The 16,457-nt window shown below is 36.4% G+C and overlaps 1 protein-coding gene across 8 annotated transcripts in view; it reads left to right on the forward strand.

Annotated features, from left to right (window-relative positions):
* The first annotated feature begins 3,227 nt into the window (after positions 1-3,227).
* The window catches only part of mybpc3 (myosin binding protein C3), a 42,973-nt gene continuing 29,743 nt past the window's right edge, over positions 3,228-16,457 (forward strand). For 4 of the 8 annotated variants that reach the window (XM_048184392.1, XM_048184391.1, XM_048184395.1 and 1 more), the window contains exons 1-9: positions 3,228-3,311; positions 9,728-9,880; positions 9,988-10,074; positions 10,159-10,307; positions 10,411-10,528; positions 11,415-11,463; positions 11,752-11,796; positions 14,892-14,951; positions 16,146-16,148. In XM_048184392.1, the coding sequence (XP_048040349.1) occupies positions 3,287-3,311; positions 9,728-9,880; positions 9,988-10,074; positions 10,159-10,307; positions 10,411-10,528; positions 11,415-11,463; positions 11,752-11,796; positions 14,892-14,951; positions 16,146-16,148 (689 nt within the window). In that variant the 5' untranslated portion in view covers positions 3,228-3,286. Of the gene's footprint in view, positions 3,312-7,004; positions 7,057-7,300; positions 7,431-9,727; positions 9,881-9,987; positions 10,075-10,158; positions 10,308-10,410; positions 10,529-11,414; positions 11,464-11,751; positions 11,797-14,891; positions 14,952-16,145; positions 16,149-16,457 lie in introns of those variants that run through there. The other 4 variants (XM_048184394.1, XM_048184396.1, XM_048184397.1 and 1 more) reach the window with 3 other exon arrangements.

A 16,457-nucleotide genomic window follows, 5' to 3' on the forward strand; every position in this document is an offset into this window, starting at 1 on the left:
CTTCCGGGCAAATATTAAAGCTCCTTTCGTTCCAAAATAAAAGTTTCTTCCAAGTCTCATATCGGAAATAATTAGGCTAATTTTTTAAAATTTATAATAATATAAATAATTAACGTAATTCAGAATATTTGCTTACATTCAAAAATTTCAATTCAATTTTAAATATTGAGCGTAAGCATTAATATGTCCGTATTAAATTCAAATTTTTCATTACCGGGGTGTACAAAATAAGGTATAGGCCTATTATAGATATCAAACATGTTTAAAGACAGTTTCTTTATTAGAATATATTGTTGTCACCTCTTCTGCTCTTCTGTTTTTGGACCCAATTTTTTTTTAAATTATTATTATTACACAGACCACTAGGGGGAATCCAAGTATAACCTCAGGAGGGTGAGTAGCATTTTGATTTTGGGTGAACTATCCCTTTAAACGGAAAAGTTTTACAAAATCACAAATAAATTAAATAAATGAATGAATTAATAAATAAATAAATAAAACCCGGTGTCACATATTATTTTTTAACTGCAGCTTCTTGAACACTTAAGTTTGTGAATTAGTATGGAAGAGAATAATTGACACGAAGAGTGAAATGTTTGTTGTGTTCATTCTTTGTTTTTGTACTAAATTAAACTACTGAAAGTTGCTATCCGCGCGACGTCAGGGCATTCGTTATAGGTCAAGGGCCCTGTCAACCAGCTCTTATCTTTGGTTTGTAACTCCAGACAGATTACAGATCCTAACCTCTTTGACAAGGGCGCAGATTATTCCTAGACAGGCGACGCAGACTTCCCACCCCTCACAGAATGTCAATGGAATGTGAGAGAGAGGTGACCGCGCACACGAAGTCCCCCTCGCGCACTTATATAGGTTGGCCATGTTTGAGAGGTCGTAATATCATTCTGTTAAACACGTCGGGTGCAGACATAAAATGCATTTTCTGTGTTAAGTATCAATCCAAATAGTCCAACTGGTTATTCGTTTAACAAGGAAACACTTAAATCCCACAAGTAAAGCTTGACACAGTGGTTGATAATTCCAGTTCATTGTGGTTCAGCTGTGGCAGATCCTCATGGATTCTCACTTAGATTAGAAGAAAGCCAACTGAGGGACCCAAAGCGAAAATATAGTCATTACAACGTTCTGCAAATAACTTTCTTTCATGTCGTATCTCCAGCTGAAGCCTCCCTTACATGCAGTTGTCAGCATTCAACAGCTAGTATGACTGTCAGAATGACGACGTGATGACAGGCCTGTGTGACGGACCAAAGACTATACAACACATCACACATGACGGATAGTAATACATACAACTCATGGTAATCTGTTATTTAATATAACATGACTTTCAAGGACAAGGTTAAAGCAATGAAATTATCAGCATGTTAGAAGGTTTTTAACAGTAGGCTATCTTGCAATGTTTCTAAAAGTAGTAGGTAGGTAGAGTGATGTCTAGATACAATGAGGACAGTCAGTTAAACGACAGGGATTCATTTTTAAAAGGTAAAATCAATAAAAGCAAGTGGTTGTTGAAACAGTGTCCTTTATATCAGCTCAGGATCAAGGAAAGGTTGAGGGGTGTAAAAATGGGGTTTGCAGTAAATTCCATGCATGGGGCGCTGCACAAAATCATACTGTGAAAATCTTTTTTAATAAAACGTTATAAATAATCTTATTTGTTAAAAAAAATAATGAAAGGTAATATTTTTAACTTTTTTAGCATTTTAAATGAGTTCAAAAATGTATTTTATTATCAAGTGAGTACATATTTCCTGTTCATCCTTCGACATTACTCAGTCACATGACCAAAATGAACAAAGGAGAGAAACGTTCTGGGGTGCAGTACAGAAAAAGACAAAGGGAAATTAAAATGAGGACAGCAAAATATTGAACAAACAGAGATTGGTAAGCTTAATTTATCTTTTTTCCCCCCACAAAACAGTGCTGAACTGTTTTTTAATGTCATAATAGTGATTTTATAATGTTAAATATAAATCCAAAAGCAAAACATATGAAAAGAGCTATATTAGGGAGTGAAAATGACAAGCGAGCAAATGAGTGATCCTCTGCAGCCATCTACTGGTTACAGTGGTAATATGGTAAAATGTCATTTTCATTTTAAAAGTCTTTGTTTTCCACCAGGTGGCAGAGATCTTCCACTTAAGCATGGCACATTTTCCTTGAATTATCTCTATGAATAAAAATAAAAAGAAAAAAAAACGCAGATCTTCTTTAAAGTGAATTTTAAATGTAATGCACCCATATTATATAAAAATAAATAATAATTTTGAGGCAAAAAACAAAACAAAAACATAAATCTCTCAAAAACTGAAAAGTGAGCTATACATGTGTTGTTTGAAATTTATTTTAAAAAAAACAATTTTTTTTTAAGTTACGAGAAAAAGTTTTCCAAGTTTTCCAAGTTACGGAAAAAAACGAAACTGGCGCCGCGTTCGTTCCGTAAGTAGAATAGGGAAGGCGTAGAACATTCAGCGTAAGCGTTATGAAGAATGCGGAAGCGGAAAGTACGTTCAAGGCGATATTTTGTTTATAAAGCATAAACGGTTTTATTTTTTTCGAAAATGCCCGATCGATTCGCTAGATAAGACCCTTATTACTCATCTGGTATAGTTTAAAGCCCTTGAAGCTGCACTGAAACTGTAATTTTGACCTTCAATCTGTTGGTAGCCATTGAAATCCACTGTAAGGAGAAAAATCCTGGAATGTTTTCCTCAAAAACCTTCATTTCTTTTCGACTGACGAAAGAAAGACATGAACATCTTGGATGACATGGGGGTGAGTAAATTTATCAGGAAAAGTGTATTTAAAAGTGGACAAATCGTTTAAGGAAGTCGGCACACACACTAAACCTGTGTACAGTATATATTCTTTCTTTGATGTCATGTACAAAAGATATAAAGAAGAATATAAAGCTGCAGATGTAAAATCTGTAGCTCCATGTCAGAGGTTAAGAATACCAAGAATAATTAAAACAAATGTTTTTTGACCTTTTTCTTTGAGCAGTATAGCTGGGAGGATTATTTTTGGGAGGATAAATTTACTCCCTTATCATCCATCCACCTGAAGGTGACAGAAGGTGGGCTCAGTAATAGGTCATGGTAGATGGGTGAAGGGCTGGGCAAGATGATTTGGGCCACGTACCCTGTGACATTTAAGGGGTGTGTGTGTGTGTTGGGGGGGGGGGGGGGGTATCTATAAAGAGAAGTGTTGGTGTTGGTGTCCACAATGCCTGTTTGTTGGAACTCAATAGGGACACTCAACCAGGATGCCAGAGCCAACTAAAAAAATAGGTATGCCAGTGTTTTTGTTCTTAATTCTATTTGACAAATAGGTGTATTACAGATTTTTGTCAATCAGGAGGGACATTTAACCAGTGTTCTCCTGAGTTGTTTGTTGAAGAAATGTTTACCTTTCTGTTCTGAACTTTGACCCTATGTGTACTGGGTTCATCACTGTACAACTTTCCATGACTTGAACTGTAATCTATATTAATTTGAACTATTATGAACATTTGTAATTTAACATATATGGGCAAAATGGGCAGTAGCAGTTGATTTGATGAGCATTTTCGTAACATAGGCTGCTGTCCAGATGTTCCTTTAAACTGTATTGCTTACCGCCTACTGTATGTATGGAAACTGCATTCAAAGCACGTGGCTGTAAAAAAATAAAATAAAAAAATCATTAAAAAATGTATTAAAAAATAAAATATTATTTTTAAAATAAAAAATTATAGACAGCCTTTTTAATCCAAAACACCATTTAATGCCTTATCCAAGCAAAAGTGTTAAAATAATTGCAGTGGACTAAAGGGCTTTTTTCCAAAAGTGCACAGAATAACCTTGCCTAAGCAGGAATTAAAGGATTGCCATAATGTGATACCACCTGTTTGACAGCCCAACGAGGCGATATTCGCTAAGACCTACAGCATGCTAACAATGCTGTTGCATCACTTTTTAGCATTAAGCAATGGAGTTTAGTGGTAGTCACATAATCCATCTGCAGACACTTTCTCATCCCTTTTTCAATCTCTTCGGTGTATTTCAATGGCTCCAGACCAGTGGTTCTTAACCAGGGGCAGTGCGCAAACAGGGGTACTCTGAAAACTTACAGTGGAGCCCCAAAGTGTCTTAGAAATTATATGTAGTTCTACTACCTTCTAAAATAAAGATGTACAGTATTAAACTGGCATAATATTTTTTAGTTTATTTTTATTATACCAGAAATACCAGAGGTACATATCAGCTTAGACTGAAGGGCTTTTGAATATTGTCTTGGACAAAGGGCTGCCTTGGAGTCAAAAAAAGTTGAGAAACACTGCTTCAGATTCATAACAGGACATCTCAAAAGCAATATGCTCTTATCATGACTTAACAGATGTCACATTTTCTTTTGAAGGCTTTTTGAGTGACAAGACACCTAGGATTTAAATGTTTGAATGGCAAGCATCAGCATCTAGTATAAGTTTAATGATATAAGTCACCTTCATGAAATGGTTTTCCTTCCCATTTCAGCTCTCAGCAAAATCCAGTGAAAATTGGCTTGCACACTTGCTTAAATTACCCCATGAACTGTCTCTTTCACTCTAGACAGTTACCTTTCACGTATCAGTCCTCTATTAGACATTCAACCCTACATTTCAAATGAACATGCGTCCTCATACATGCCCTGAATGCAGCAGTGGAACAAAGACAATGTGGATACCAGAGGTTTTGAAATGGCAAGAGAGGGACCAGCACTTGATAAACAACAGAAATAGATCCCAGTTAATCCATCTAGCAGCTACCTGTGGCTGTGTCAATGTGGACTGAAGTTCTCAATGGAGAGCGCATGCTCTATTTTTAAACCCAGAGAGTTGGCTTGCTTTATGTTTGAACCATCTGCACTGATGCGATTGAAGATGTGTGACTCAAAGTGAAAAAGAATGATGAATAAGCAGTTAATAATTCAAGGCATGTGAGTAACAATAGCCATGAAGATCAAGTTCCAGCAATACCTCAAAGTGTCAAAAGGGAAAAATAGTTTACTATTGCCCCCTATTCATACCAAATTACTGTGTATATACATTTTACACTATTGTATTTTAGTATTTACTTGGGGTAAATGCACACCAAAAACTAACTTTAAAGGCAAACTATATATATATATATATATATATATATATATACAGTGTCCTCCACAAATATTGGCACCCTTAGTAAATATGAGCAAAGGTGGCTGTGAAAATAAATCTGCATTGTTTATCCTTTTGATCTTTCATTCAAAAAATTCACAAAATTCTAACCTTTCATTTAAGTAAAACAATTGAAAATGGGTGGAAAAGCTCATTATGAAATAAATGTTTTTCTCTAGTTCATGTTGGCCACAATTATTGGCACCCAATTATTGCAATGTCCTTTTGCCAAGATAACAGCTCTGAGTCTTCTTCTATAATGCCTGATGAGTTTGGAGAACACCTGACAAGATATCAGAGACCATTCCTTGATACAGAATCTCTCCAGATTCTTCAGATTCCAGCTCCATGTTGGTGCTTCTTCTCTTCAGTTCACTCCACTCATTTTCTTTAGGTTTCAGGTCAGGGAACTGGGATGGCCATGGCAGAAGCTTCATTTCGTGCTCGGTGACACATTTTTGTGTTGGTTTTGATGTTTGTTTTGGATCATTGTCCTGATCACTGCCCATTATTGGACTTCTAGCAGAAGTGGTTTTGATTTTTTATCTGTTAGTATTTGATAGAATCAATGATGCCATGTATCTAAACAAGATGTCCAGGACCTCCAGCAGAAAAATAGGCTCACAGCATTAAAGATCCAGCAGTATGTTTAACTGTGGGCATGGGGTACTTTTTATCCATGTGTGCACCAAACCCATCTGGTGGGTTTGCTGCCAAAAAGCAATTTTTTTAGTTTAATCTGACCATAGAAGCCGGTCCCGTTTGAAGTTCCAGTCTTGTCTGACAACTGAATATGCTGGAGTTTGTTTTTGGATGTGCAAAGAAGGATTTTTCTTGAAACCCTCCCGAACAACTTGTGGGGATGTAGGTGCTGTTTGGTAATTTTTTTAGGCTTTCTGAGACTCAAGAATCAACCAATTTCTGCAATTCTCCAGCTGTGATCCTTGAAGAGTCTTTGGCCACTCAAACTTTCCTCCTCACCGCACATTAGGACGATTTAGACACACGTCCTCTTCCAGGCAGATTTGTAACATCTTTAGTTGATTGGAACTTCTTAATTATTTCCCTGATGGTGGAAATGGGGATTTTCAATGCGTTAGCATTTTTCTTATACCCATTTTCTATTTTGTGAAGCTCAACGATCTTTTGCTGCCCATCAGAACTATATTATTTGTTTTTTCTCATTGTGATGAATGATTAAGGGGATTTGGCCTTTGTGTTTACACATATTTGTACTCCTGTGGAACAGGAAGTCATGGCTGCACAATTTCATGCTCCTAGTCACCCTGGTGTGCTAAAAAATGTAAATATGAATAGGAATATACTTCAGATATTTTACTCAGAAGAATTTCTAGATGCCAATAATTGTGGCAAACATGTATTGGAGAAAATCATTTATTTCATAATGAGCTTTTTCCCCCATTTTCAATTCTTTTCTTCAATGAAAGGTTAGAATTTTGTGAATTTTTTGAATGAAAGATCAAAAAGATAAACAATGCAGATTTATTTTTACAGCCACCTTTGCTCATATTTACTAAGGGTGCCAATATTTGTGGAGGGCACTGTGTATATTTTTATTTATATTTTTACTGTTTTTTTGTTTGTTTGTTTGTTTGTTTTTTACTGGAGATACATCAATGGAAGCTTTCATGGTCTGGTTCAGCTTTCAGATTATTATTATTATTATTATTTTTTAATTATCCTTATGACTGGTTTTGTGGTCCAGGATCACATATAGCTATTATAAAGTCTGAGTCCATTTTAGACCCTGACTAGTTAATAGGGGGTGTGTTTCCCAAAAGCATCGTTAGCCAACTAACATCGCAAACTTGTGTGGTTGGAACGACAGCTCTCGAGCTGTGGTAAGAAACATAGTTTCTTGTTTTTATGACATGTGGACTTAATAAATCGTTATCTTGACCAAAATAAGCAAGCTGACATTAAGTACAATGTATATCTTTGATTTCGAATATATACAAATGCCATTTACATATTTTAGTTTGTCGAAATTTAAAGCATCGTTTTTGAAGAGTGCGCATGTACGTACGTGCTCTAGTAGCCTACGTAAGATCGACATAACGAGCCTATGATTAAATCTGGAAATAAAGCAAAATAACTGACAAAAATCTTTACCATGTCCGTAAAATCTAGCATTAATTCGATCTCAAACGGATTCATTCAAAGAAGTTATTTCTCCACCACCTTCGTGACATCATTCACCAAGGCTGAACGACAGGTTTGCGACAATACGGTTTCGGGAAACAGTCGTGACTAGCTAGTTGATTTGTTTAACGATGCATCGTATTATGGTAGTGAAGCAACGACGAGGTAGCCTACGTCGTCGTGTACGGGAAACGCACTCCTGTTTAGTGACAACTTTGCAAAAAATTGTACAAAAATTATGTATTGTAGACTAAATATAAATTAGATTTGTCTAAATCTTCTAACTTAGGCTACCGAGCTTTAATGATGACTAAATAGTACACATTTTCTTATATTGATAAATGATAGAATATACTGGGTCTGAGACATCTAAAGACATATAAGCATTTGACCACAAAGTCTTCAGGACAATATGCAATATCAGACAGGCTAGAGAGGAAAGAGTATAAGGACAAGACATTTTCAGAGATAAGAGCTTGAGGTGGAAATTTTGGACATGCATCTGACCCTCCTTCACTCACTCCTTTAGTCTCAGCTTTCACCAAGAAACCAAAGACTCAGACTGCTGATATTGGGGCAACAGTCATATTTGAAGCTGAGACTGAGAAGCCTGATGTAAAAGTGAGATGGCAGCGAGACTCCAAGGACATCTCATCCAGTGACAAATATACCATCTCAGCGGAGGGCAATAAGCACTCTCTAACAATAAACAATGCAGTCCATGAGGATGCAGTGGGATATGCTGTTATTGCTGGGGTATCAAAAGTCAAATTTGAATTAAAGATAAAAGAATTAGAAGGTGGGTGATTTTTGGATGGTGACTTGTGTCTTTCCTGTATTTACCTCACTTTTACCCCACCTTTGGTTCATTTGTAAAGCCGTCACAGAGCACCATAACCAATTCTCCTTTCTCATTCACTTTTCTCTGGAGTTGTAACCAGTTGTTTTTCTGAGCATGCTATCACTATTTGTAAGGATTTCTCAGCCTGCTGTGGAATCTGGGAAACTCCCCAGACCTCTTATAGCTGTTCCTCACTTCAAACTCTTAACCTTTAGTGTCTGTTCATAGAGCTTAGTTGTGATCCTGTTAGGCATTGTGCATAGAAAAAAAGAGAAGATAAGTATGGGTTAAATTAAATACTGGAGAAATAGTTAGCCTAATAAAGTCAGGGGCAAGAAGGTCAAACTAACATTTAGTTGTCAAACTAGGTTATTTATTTTAGTGCATTTTTCCTGATAAATTGATTCTCAGGAAAAAGAAAACAACACAATTATCCTTGTACAAACAGAACTGTCAATATAACAAGTATTAGTGCTATTTTTTTATAGCTAAAGCACACTTGAGTATAAATGGCCAGTGTTTCATGTGCTTCATCTGGACCTATTTCAACTAAAGCCCTATTCGGACAGGATTAGTTTTACATGGAGAGGTGCCTTCTGTAAAAAGGTCCGAAAAAATAACCCTAATATAAAAAATGGGATGCTAATCCCGTGTGAATAGACCAGCTGTAAATATGTACATAAATATTTCATCATTTTCTGTTTAAAAGTAGTTTTCCACTGTTTTTCAAGTATGGAGGCACTCGAAGTAGCATTCAGTTGTGTTCTAAGTGGTGGGACAAGTCTGTGGCAAACAGAAGTGTTTTCCGCATACCATTCAGATCAAAAAGAAGGTCGAAAGCACTTAGAAGCACAAAACATCTTTTAGCTTTTTGGGTAAGTGCCTATTACCAACAGAATCCAATCAGAATGTAATTAATTTAATTATAATATAATTCTATTTATTTAATTATAATAGTGATATATCAGGGAGCAACATTATACGCACATGATGACAGGGAGGTGACGACGGTGCGTAAATCGAGTTACCACTCCCACTTCTGGTAGTTTTACTGAAATTTCTTATCCTGCATAAATTGGCCATTAATATTACAGACGTCCTGTGGTAAAATAACATTATTTCATCTACCCTTGTAAAACTAATCCTGTCTGAATAAGTCTCTATACCAGCATTACATAGATCAATGGTTATATATCAGGTGTTTAGAGCCATTTAGTTAAAAAGGACCCATGAGAACAAAACTTTGCATGCAAAACATGTTCAATAATAAACAGAGAGTGTGTTTTGAGGGTAATATATCTAAAATGTTTTTTAAATCTGAATTGTTTGGCTAAAGTTTGAAAAGGTAAAGAATTAGCATCTTGCTTTGACCCAGACCTTTTTGTGATATAGATGCAGGAAGTAAAGCTTTAGGGACTGCATATGTAAAATTATCAATAAAATGGAAACCTCTCTCACCCAGATGGGCAATTATGACACTTTTTATCATCTGTCAGAAAGCCATTTTAAGAATTTTTGCACTTTTGCAGTGAAGGAACTGCAAAAAGCCGTATCTCCAGATCCTGCAGCTGTGGATCCTAAGCCTGAAGAAGCTAAAGAACCTAAAGAAGCACCACCAGCACCTTCTGAAAGCACAGCTCCAGACACCAGTGGACCCGTATTAGATGGTGTAGCACCTGAAGGTGAAAAACACACAGACATATTTAATTATGCTTTTTAATTTATTTACACATTTAAAATGATTGAATTTGACTGAATAACAAACCTACATTTTCTGTTTGTTTTTAAGCTCTGCCTGAGAGTCATCATCCTGACACAAGGCAGGACCTTACTGGTCTCTTCACAGAGAAGCCTCACAGTGGGGAGGTGAATGCAGGTAAGTGACAGTGCCTCACGTCAATAAGAAACTGATAATGCATATAAAGTGAAAACGTTCTTCCAATCTGTTCCTCCTGTGTAGGTGAGAACATTAGCTTTGTTGCTCGGGTGTGTGGTGAATCTCTGCTGAAGAAGCCCACAGTAAAATGGTTCAAAGGAAAGTGGATGGATCTGGCCAGCAAGTCAGGAAAGCACCTGCAACTCAAAGAGCACTATGACCGCAACAATAAGGTCTGACAATGATCAAATAGTTACATAATACACAATACATTTAGAATATTTTGAAAGTGAAAAATCAGTAAAATTAACCAAAACTCTTTTTTTTTTTATTCAGGTGTACACATTCGAGATGCATGTCATTGCAGCTAAACTCAACTTTGCTGGAGCCTATCGTTGTGAGGTGTCATCCAGAGACAAGTTTGACAGCTGTAATTTTGACCTAGTAGTACATGGTAAGCAGGGTTGCCAGGTTTTCACAACAAAACCTGCCCAATTAGTCAGTCAGTCACCTTTATTTATATAGCACTTTTTACAATGCAGATTGTGTCAAAGCAGCTTTACATTGATAACTGGTACATAATTTTTGCTGCACAGAAGCTCTTAAATAATAGTGTCAATGCAGGCAGATCAAAGCACTGTTGAATAAATGTCAAGAATACTGTTGAATATCAAATGTCAAGTCAAATGTCAAGTGTCCCCAACTAAGCAAGCCAAAGGCGACAGCGGCAAGGAACCCAAACTCCAACAGGTGACATCAGGTGGCAAACAAGTGGCAAATAGGTGTTAAAATGGAGAAAAAAACCTTGGGAGAAACCAGGCTTAGTCGGGGGGCTTTGTTACGAATCAGGTTGCTATCATAAGTCTGATAGGATCGCAGCATTCAAAGTATTTATTTCAGTTCCATCCAGTTGAGGATCGTATTCATCACGCCGGTATGGACGGTTTGTTGAGGAACTGTGCTACTGGCTGTCATGTCGATGAGGCCTTGCTACTCAAAACTAGCCCAAAACTCCCCGCTTTCCAGGGTGTAAAATCCGTGTTTTTGGCGGGGTTCCCCTGGTAAAATTCGCATTCCAGGGGCTAAATATCATGTTATTTGGGTTCGTTTCAACCCGCGGACATGAAAAACAACAAGTGGAAACAGTGTAAAAGTAGCCCAATTCTTGGCAACACTGATGGCAAGACCCAAACTTTTATTTTGGGTCTGACAAAACAGTTTGAATAAGATGAACGATATGCATACTTGATAAATAACAAGGAATGAATAATTCTGAAGAATTATAATTGTGCCAAATTAATTGCTAATGTGTGCTTTTCACTGTGTATTTTATACTCCAGAGGCTCGTACAACAGAAGGGTTTGATATTCGCTCTGCATTTAGACGCACGTGAGTATTTATTTTTCTACATTTAATAAAGTATAATTTGAAGTATTGATTTCAACTATTCTTTCATAAAATTAAAAAGGTGTATCATGCCATTTTAGCAACATGAAATGCTAACTTTTTTTTTTTTTGCTTGTCTGATTTGAGGTTTGATGATTTTGTGTGCATAGATACTAGCGCTTATTGTTGTGGTTTGTTTTGCATATAAAGATAGCATTTGAGTCCATATTTGGGATTTAAAATTTTGCATGTATACTGCATTAACCATTTTTAAAACTGCTGATTACCCAGGAGCACCAGTGCAGGTGGTAAGAAGAAGATGGGAGAACCTGGAAGGTAGCTAAGTATAGGGGTTTGCTGCAGCAGCAGGGGATATATTCACAGCACTGTCATTGTCTTTACTCAACCAAACCCTCTGATTTGCCATCAAAAAGAGTTCACTGAGTCCTTGAGTGTCCATCCGTGTCCCTCTGTCAGTCATCTGTTATAGCTTGCCCTTTTCTTTCTGTCCTTTTCAATCTTCTCCCTTTGTCTGCCAACATCTAAAGGGAGTGAGTGATATTAGTCATTGCTGATGCTTTATGACTCACTCTCCAAGGATCTTTTGCAAACTCTCATTCTGACTCTCATTTCCTGTCTGTTCTCTTCTGACCATTTTCTCTGTTTTTGTGAGAAGGGCAATTTCCCCAACACTCATTACTGGCGTATCAGAGGCAGAGGGCTTTAAAGTGAATATGATTTCCCTGTCCACTGATCTTCTCAAGTACAGACACTGATTAAGAGTGAGCAAATTAGAGGATTCCACTAATAACTTTGCCACCAGTTTAATCATGTCCGTGACTGTTTTGTAATACTTTAATTCTGGTTATTTGAAACATAATAACAGAAATCTCTCCATGCACCTCACCTTCTTAACTGTGGCTGATACCTTGACGAAATCAGTGGAACCAGCTGTGCAAACTTTGAGTGACATTCCATGGTGATTTTTGTCGTCAAACATTAAGAGAAGTTCGATAAAGAGCATCATGGGTCATACATATACATCTTTCAAATATTTGATTTACAGATGAGAAAGAAGACTCTACTGATTATCACGTGTTGCCTTATAATAACTAAACAGCCTCCTGGGTCTTTGATATGTGATCACAGGAGTCTGCTATGGATTTCTTCTGTGCATCAGCATTTCTGTGTTCTTACCCTCATCTTTGACATCCTCCAACAAAGCGCCTTTAAAATGCCCCTATTATGCTTTTTTGAATATTACCTTTTCATGGTTGCTGCTGATTGGGCTGACATTTTTGACACACCCACCAAACAAGAGAAACACTGTTGCTCATCGCTTCCAGGAAACATGTCGTTCAACCCAGAAACCTTAGCAAGGTCAACTTTATGGTAATGAGCTATGATGCGGTTCAGCGGCAACCAATCAGAATGTTGAGGTCCTCCACTTGAGAGGATTCCAGAGAAAGCAGTCGTGTAAACTTTGGTTCCGACCAAACATTAGTTCCCAAGCAAAATAGAGGAGAGGTTGATAATTGCTGTGGCGGGTTTCCCAATAATATGACATGTGTCCCTGTTTGCGTACAGGGACTTAAATAAGAAAAATGATGCATGGACCAAGGTGTCTGACATTGTTTGCATGCTATGTCTAAAATGGCATAGCTGTATATGCCACTGTATATTTAAGCCTTTTGACATTTATCATTATTTTCTCCAGCTAAGCAATTTGTTCTCTTGGAATCCTCTCAAGCGGAGAACTTCTACATTCCGATTGGTTGCTGGTTGCTTTGATGCTCTCACTGCCAGCGGTCTGAACGCACAGTTCAGCGTTGTTGGCGGGGCAGCCAGAGCGAATTTTGACGCTCTCGAAGGCGGCAGTCTGAATGCATAGGCTATTTGGAATATCCACAGCAGTAACGTGTAACTACTATCGAATTTTGAAGAATATTACTTAATATATAAGTAAATACAGTAATCAGCAATATTAAAGGGTTAGTTCACCCAAAAATGAAAATTCTGTAATTAATTACTCACCCTCATGTCGTTCCACATCCGTAAGACCTTCGTTCATCTTCGGAACACAAATTAAGATATTTTTGATGAAATTTTGTGCTCACAAGGTAGTTCTTTTTTTAAAATTCAGGAACTTTTGGGGGTGGGACTTTGGTGCTGAACATGCTGATTGAGTTCACAGAGCATTTTGATTGGTTGACTCCATGCAGCCTTTTATTTCAACCACCATTTTTAAAAGTATGTTGCGGTGCGTGCTGTAAGAGTTGTTTGATATTCCAATCAACAATGGAGTATAAAAATATGCCCGATGACGAGGTTTAAGCTTTATTAAGCTTATATGCGGAGGATGAAATCCAGTGGAAACTGGAAAGTCCCACGCAGTTCTACGTCACAGGACTAATTTGCTTCATCTTCACTGTACTTTAGACCACCATGGAAATGCAGACAGCATCAGGTCTGAGGGGAAAAAGTTCCGGGACAAATTGCGCGGGGTAATTTTGGTGGAAACGTGGCTCTACAAAACAAAATTAGGAACCTTAAAAATAGCATAATTGGGGCACTTTAAAAACAGCGTACTAGAGCTCCGTTCCAGTTTCTATTGCCTCAGAAAATTATTTGCATGTGTTATATGTGCATCTGCCCCATATGTGCTCTTTATGTGTCAGTATACACCACTGTTCACTACTGATTTTTTTTTTTTTTTTGAAAGAAATTAACTTTTATTCAGCAAGGATGCATTAAATGATCAAATTGTATGATCAAAAACATACAAAAAATCTATTTCATATAAATGCTGTTCTTTTGAACGTTCAATGCATTAAAGAATATGGAAAAAAATGATCAGGCTTCAAAAAATATTTAGCAGCACAAGTGTTTTTAACACTAATAATGAAGAAATGTTTCTTGAGCACAAAATCTGCATATTAGAATGATTTCTGAAGGATCATGTGACACTGGAATAATGGCTGCTGTAAATTCAGTTTTGCCATTATAGAAATAAAATTTACATTTTAAAATATGTTAAAATAGAAAACAGTTAATTAAATTGTAATAATATTTCACAATATTACTGTTTTTACTCTAGTTTTTCAAATAAATTCAGCATTGGTGAACAGAAGTGACTTCTTTCAAAAACATTTAAAAAAAATCAAACCCAAACTTTTGAACAGTAGTGTACATCCATTCCATACATGTTTTATGTATAATAAAACAGTCTGAACATGACATATACATCAACATATTTGATATTCTGTTCTTTTACATAATTATTCATTACATTTCAGTTTTTAAAATGACTGCATTTTAATGTTGGAGAAGCTGTTGAAAGATTTCCCCAATTTTGAAAATGTAATGAGGTTAGAATGTGACAGTTCTGTATGCTCATGTTTTGTGGCTCTTGATTCCTTCCTCTCCTACAGTAGCACAGATGGAGGTGATGACTCTGGTGAACTGGACTTCAGTGCTTTACTAAAAAAGAGGTAAGTCTTGAGACATCTAAAACATGATCAGATTCATTCATTGTCTACCCATGCTAAAAACTTGAATTTACAATGAATGCAGTGGGAGTCCAAAAGTCTGAGACCACTTGTGAAAATGCAATATTTTGCAAAACCGTAATATAATGCATTTTTTAACAAATGAATATTATTAACAATTTATGTTGCCCTGAAAAATGTAACTGAATTTTGGAATGTTTTAGTATTTCGTAGTAGTATTTCCCTTACACCCATCAGTACTCGAGCTGAAATGATTTGAGAAATATCCAAAAATCGTTCTTCAATAGAATCAAGAATATCAAGAATAAAAACATTTGTACAAAGGAGTTTACATGCTCAGTGTCACAAATATGCTTAATTGAATAGTGACCTACAATCTAGCTGAAAAAAAAAAAAAAAAAAATGTGCATAAAAAAACATACTCGTGCTTTGAGGCTCAAGTAATTTATTATATATGGAAATTATTATATAAAGTGGCTTCTACTGTAGCAACTTCCATTTTTCTTAGTGATATTTAGTACCAGTTTATCAGGAAGTGAAGAATTTGTGCTCTTCGACTCACTGGATGGAAACAGTGCTTTATTCGCAAATGTTTTATCCGATATTCCAAATTTGCGCACAAGTTAAATTTGCAACTTTGGATGGAAACATAGCTTTTGAGTTGGTTTTGCACTATTTTCTGTTCCTGTTTCCTTTGTTCCTTGTTCCCGCTTCTGTTTAGTTTCCATTGTTACTCATTAGTTCATTGATTTAGACACACCTGTACTGTTTTACCCCTGATTAGTTTGTGTATATCTATCCCTCAGTTTGTCCATTTTCATTGTGGATGTGGTTGTTCTGTTCCAGTTCTTTGAGATTGCCTAGCTGCATGAATATTTTAGTTATTTTGATTTATTTATTAAAAAAACTTTTTGTTTCTGAGATTTTCAAATTGTTGCCTGACGTTTGAACTCTACTGTATGTTTATTTAATAGAGCTATATAAGGTGTGAATGATTTAAATAAAATACAGGTACCTTATCGTATGAATTCTGATTTTAAATATTGATGTATAAGCTTTATTTAATCATTATTTGTTGATGAATTGTTCCAATTTACCTGCACAATTTTGAGGCTCATCTATGTATAATTGTTTTTTTGTTTTTCTTCTCTGTGACTGTGCCGCTCCCATATTCAGAGAGTAAGTGAGCCACACTGAACTGACTGCTTGTGCACGAAGGAATGTTGAGTGCTGTAATGCGAAGTGTGCATGCGATACCTTGATTATTCTCTCTCCTAATCAGCCACTGATTGCCAACTTTAGTCCTTCTATGCATTTCCACTCCACGTACTGCACACCCACTTTGGAACTAGATAGATAGAGTCATGTTTGACTTATTTTTAGCAAACTCCATCATACACATATACTTCTAATTAATCACATTAATAAACCTAGAGCTCACACAATTCCTACACCATTCTAAATCCCACGGCATTCATCCCACATTCA

Source organism: Megalobrama amblycephala, linkage group LG3, assembly GCF_018812025.1.
Source record: "Megalobrama amblycephala isolate DHTTF-2021 linkage group LG3, ASM1881202v1, whole genome shotgun sequence".
Classification (NCBI taxonomy): Eukaryota; Metazoa; Chordata; class Actinopteri; order Cypriniformes; family Xenocyprididae; genus Megalobrama; species Megalobrama amblycephala.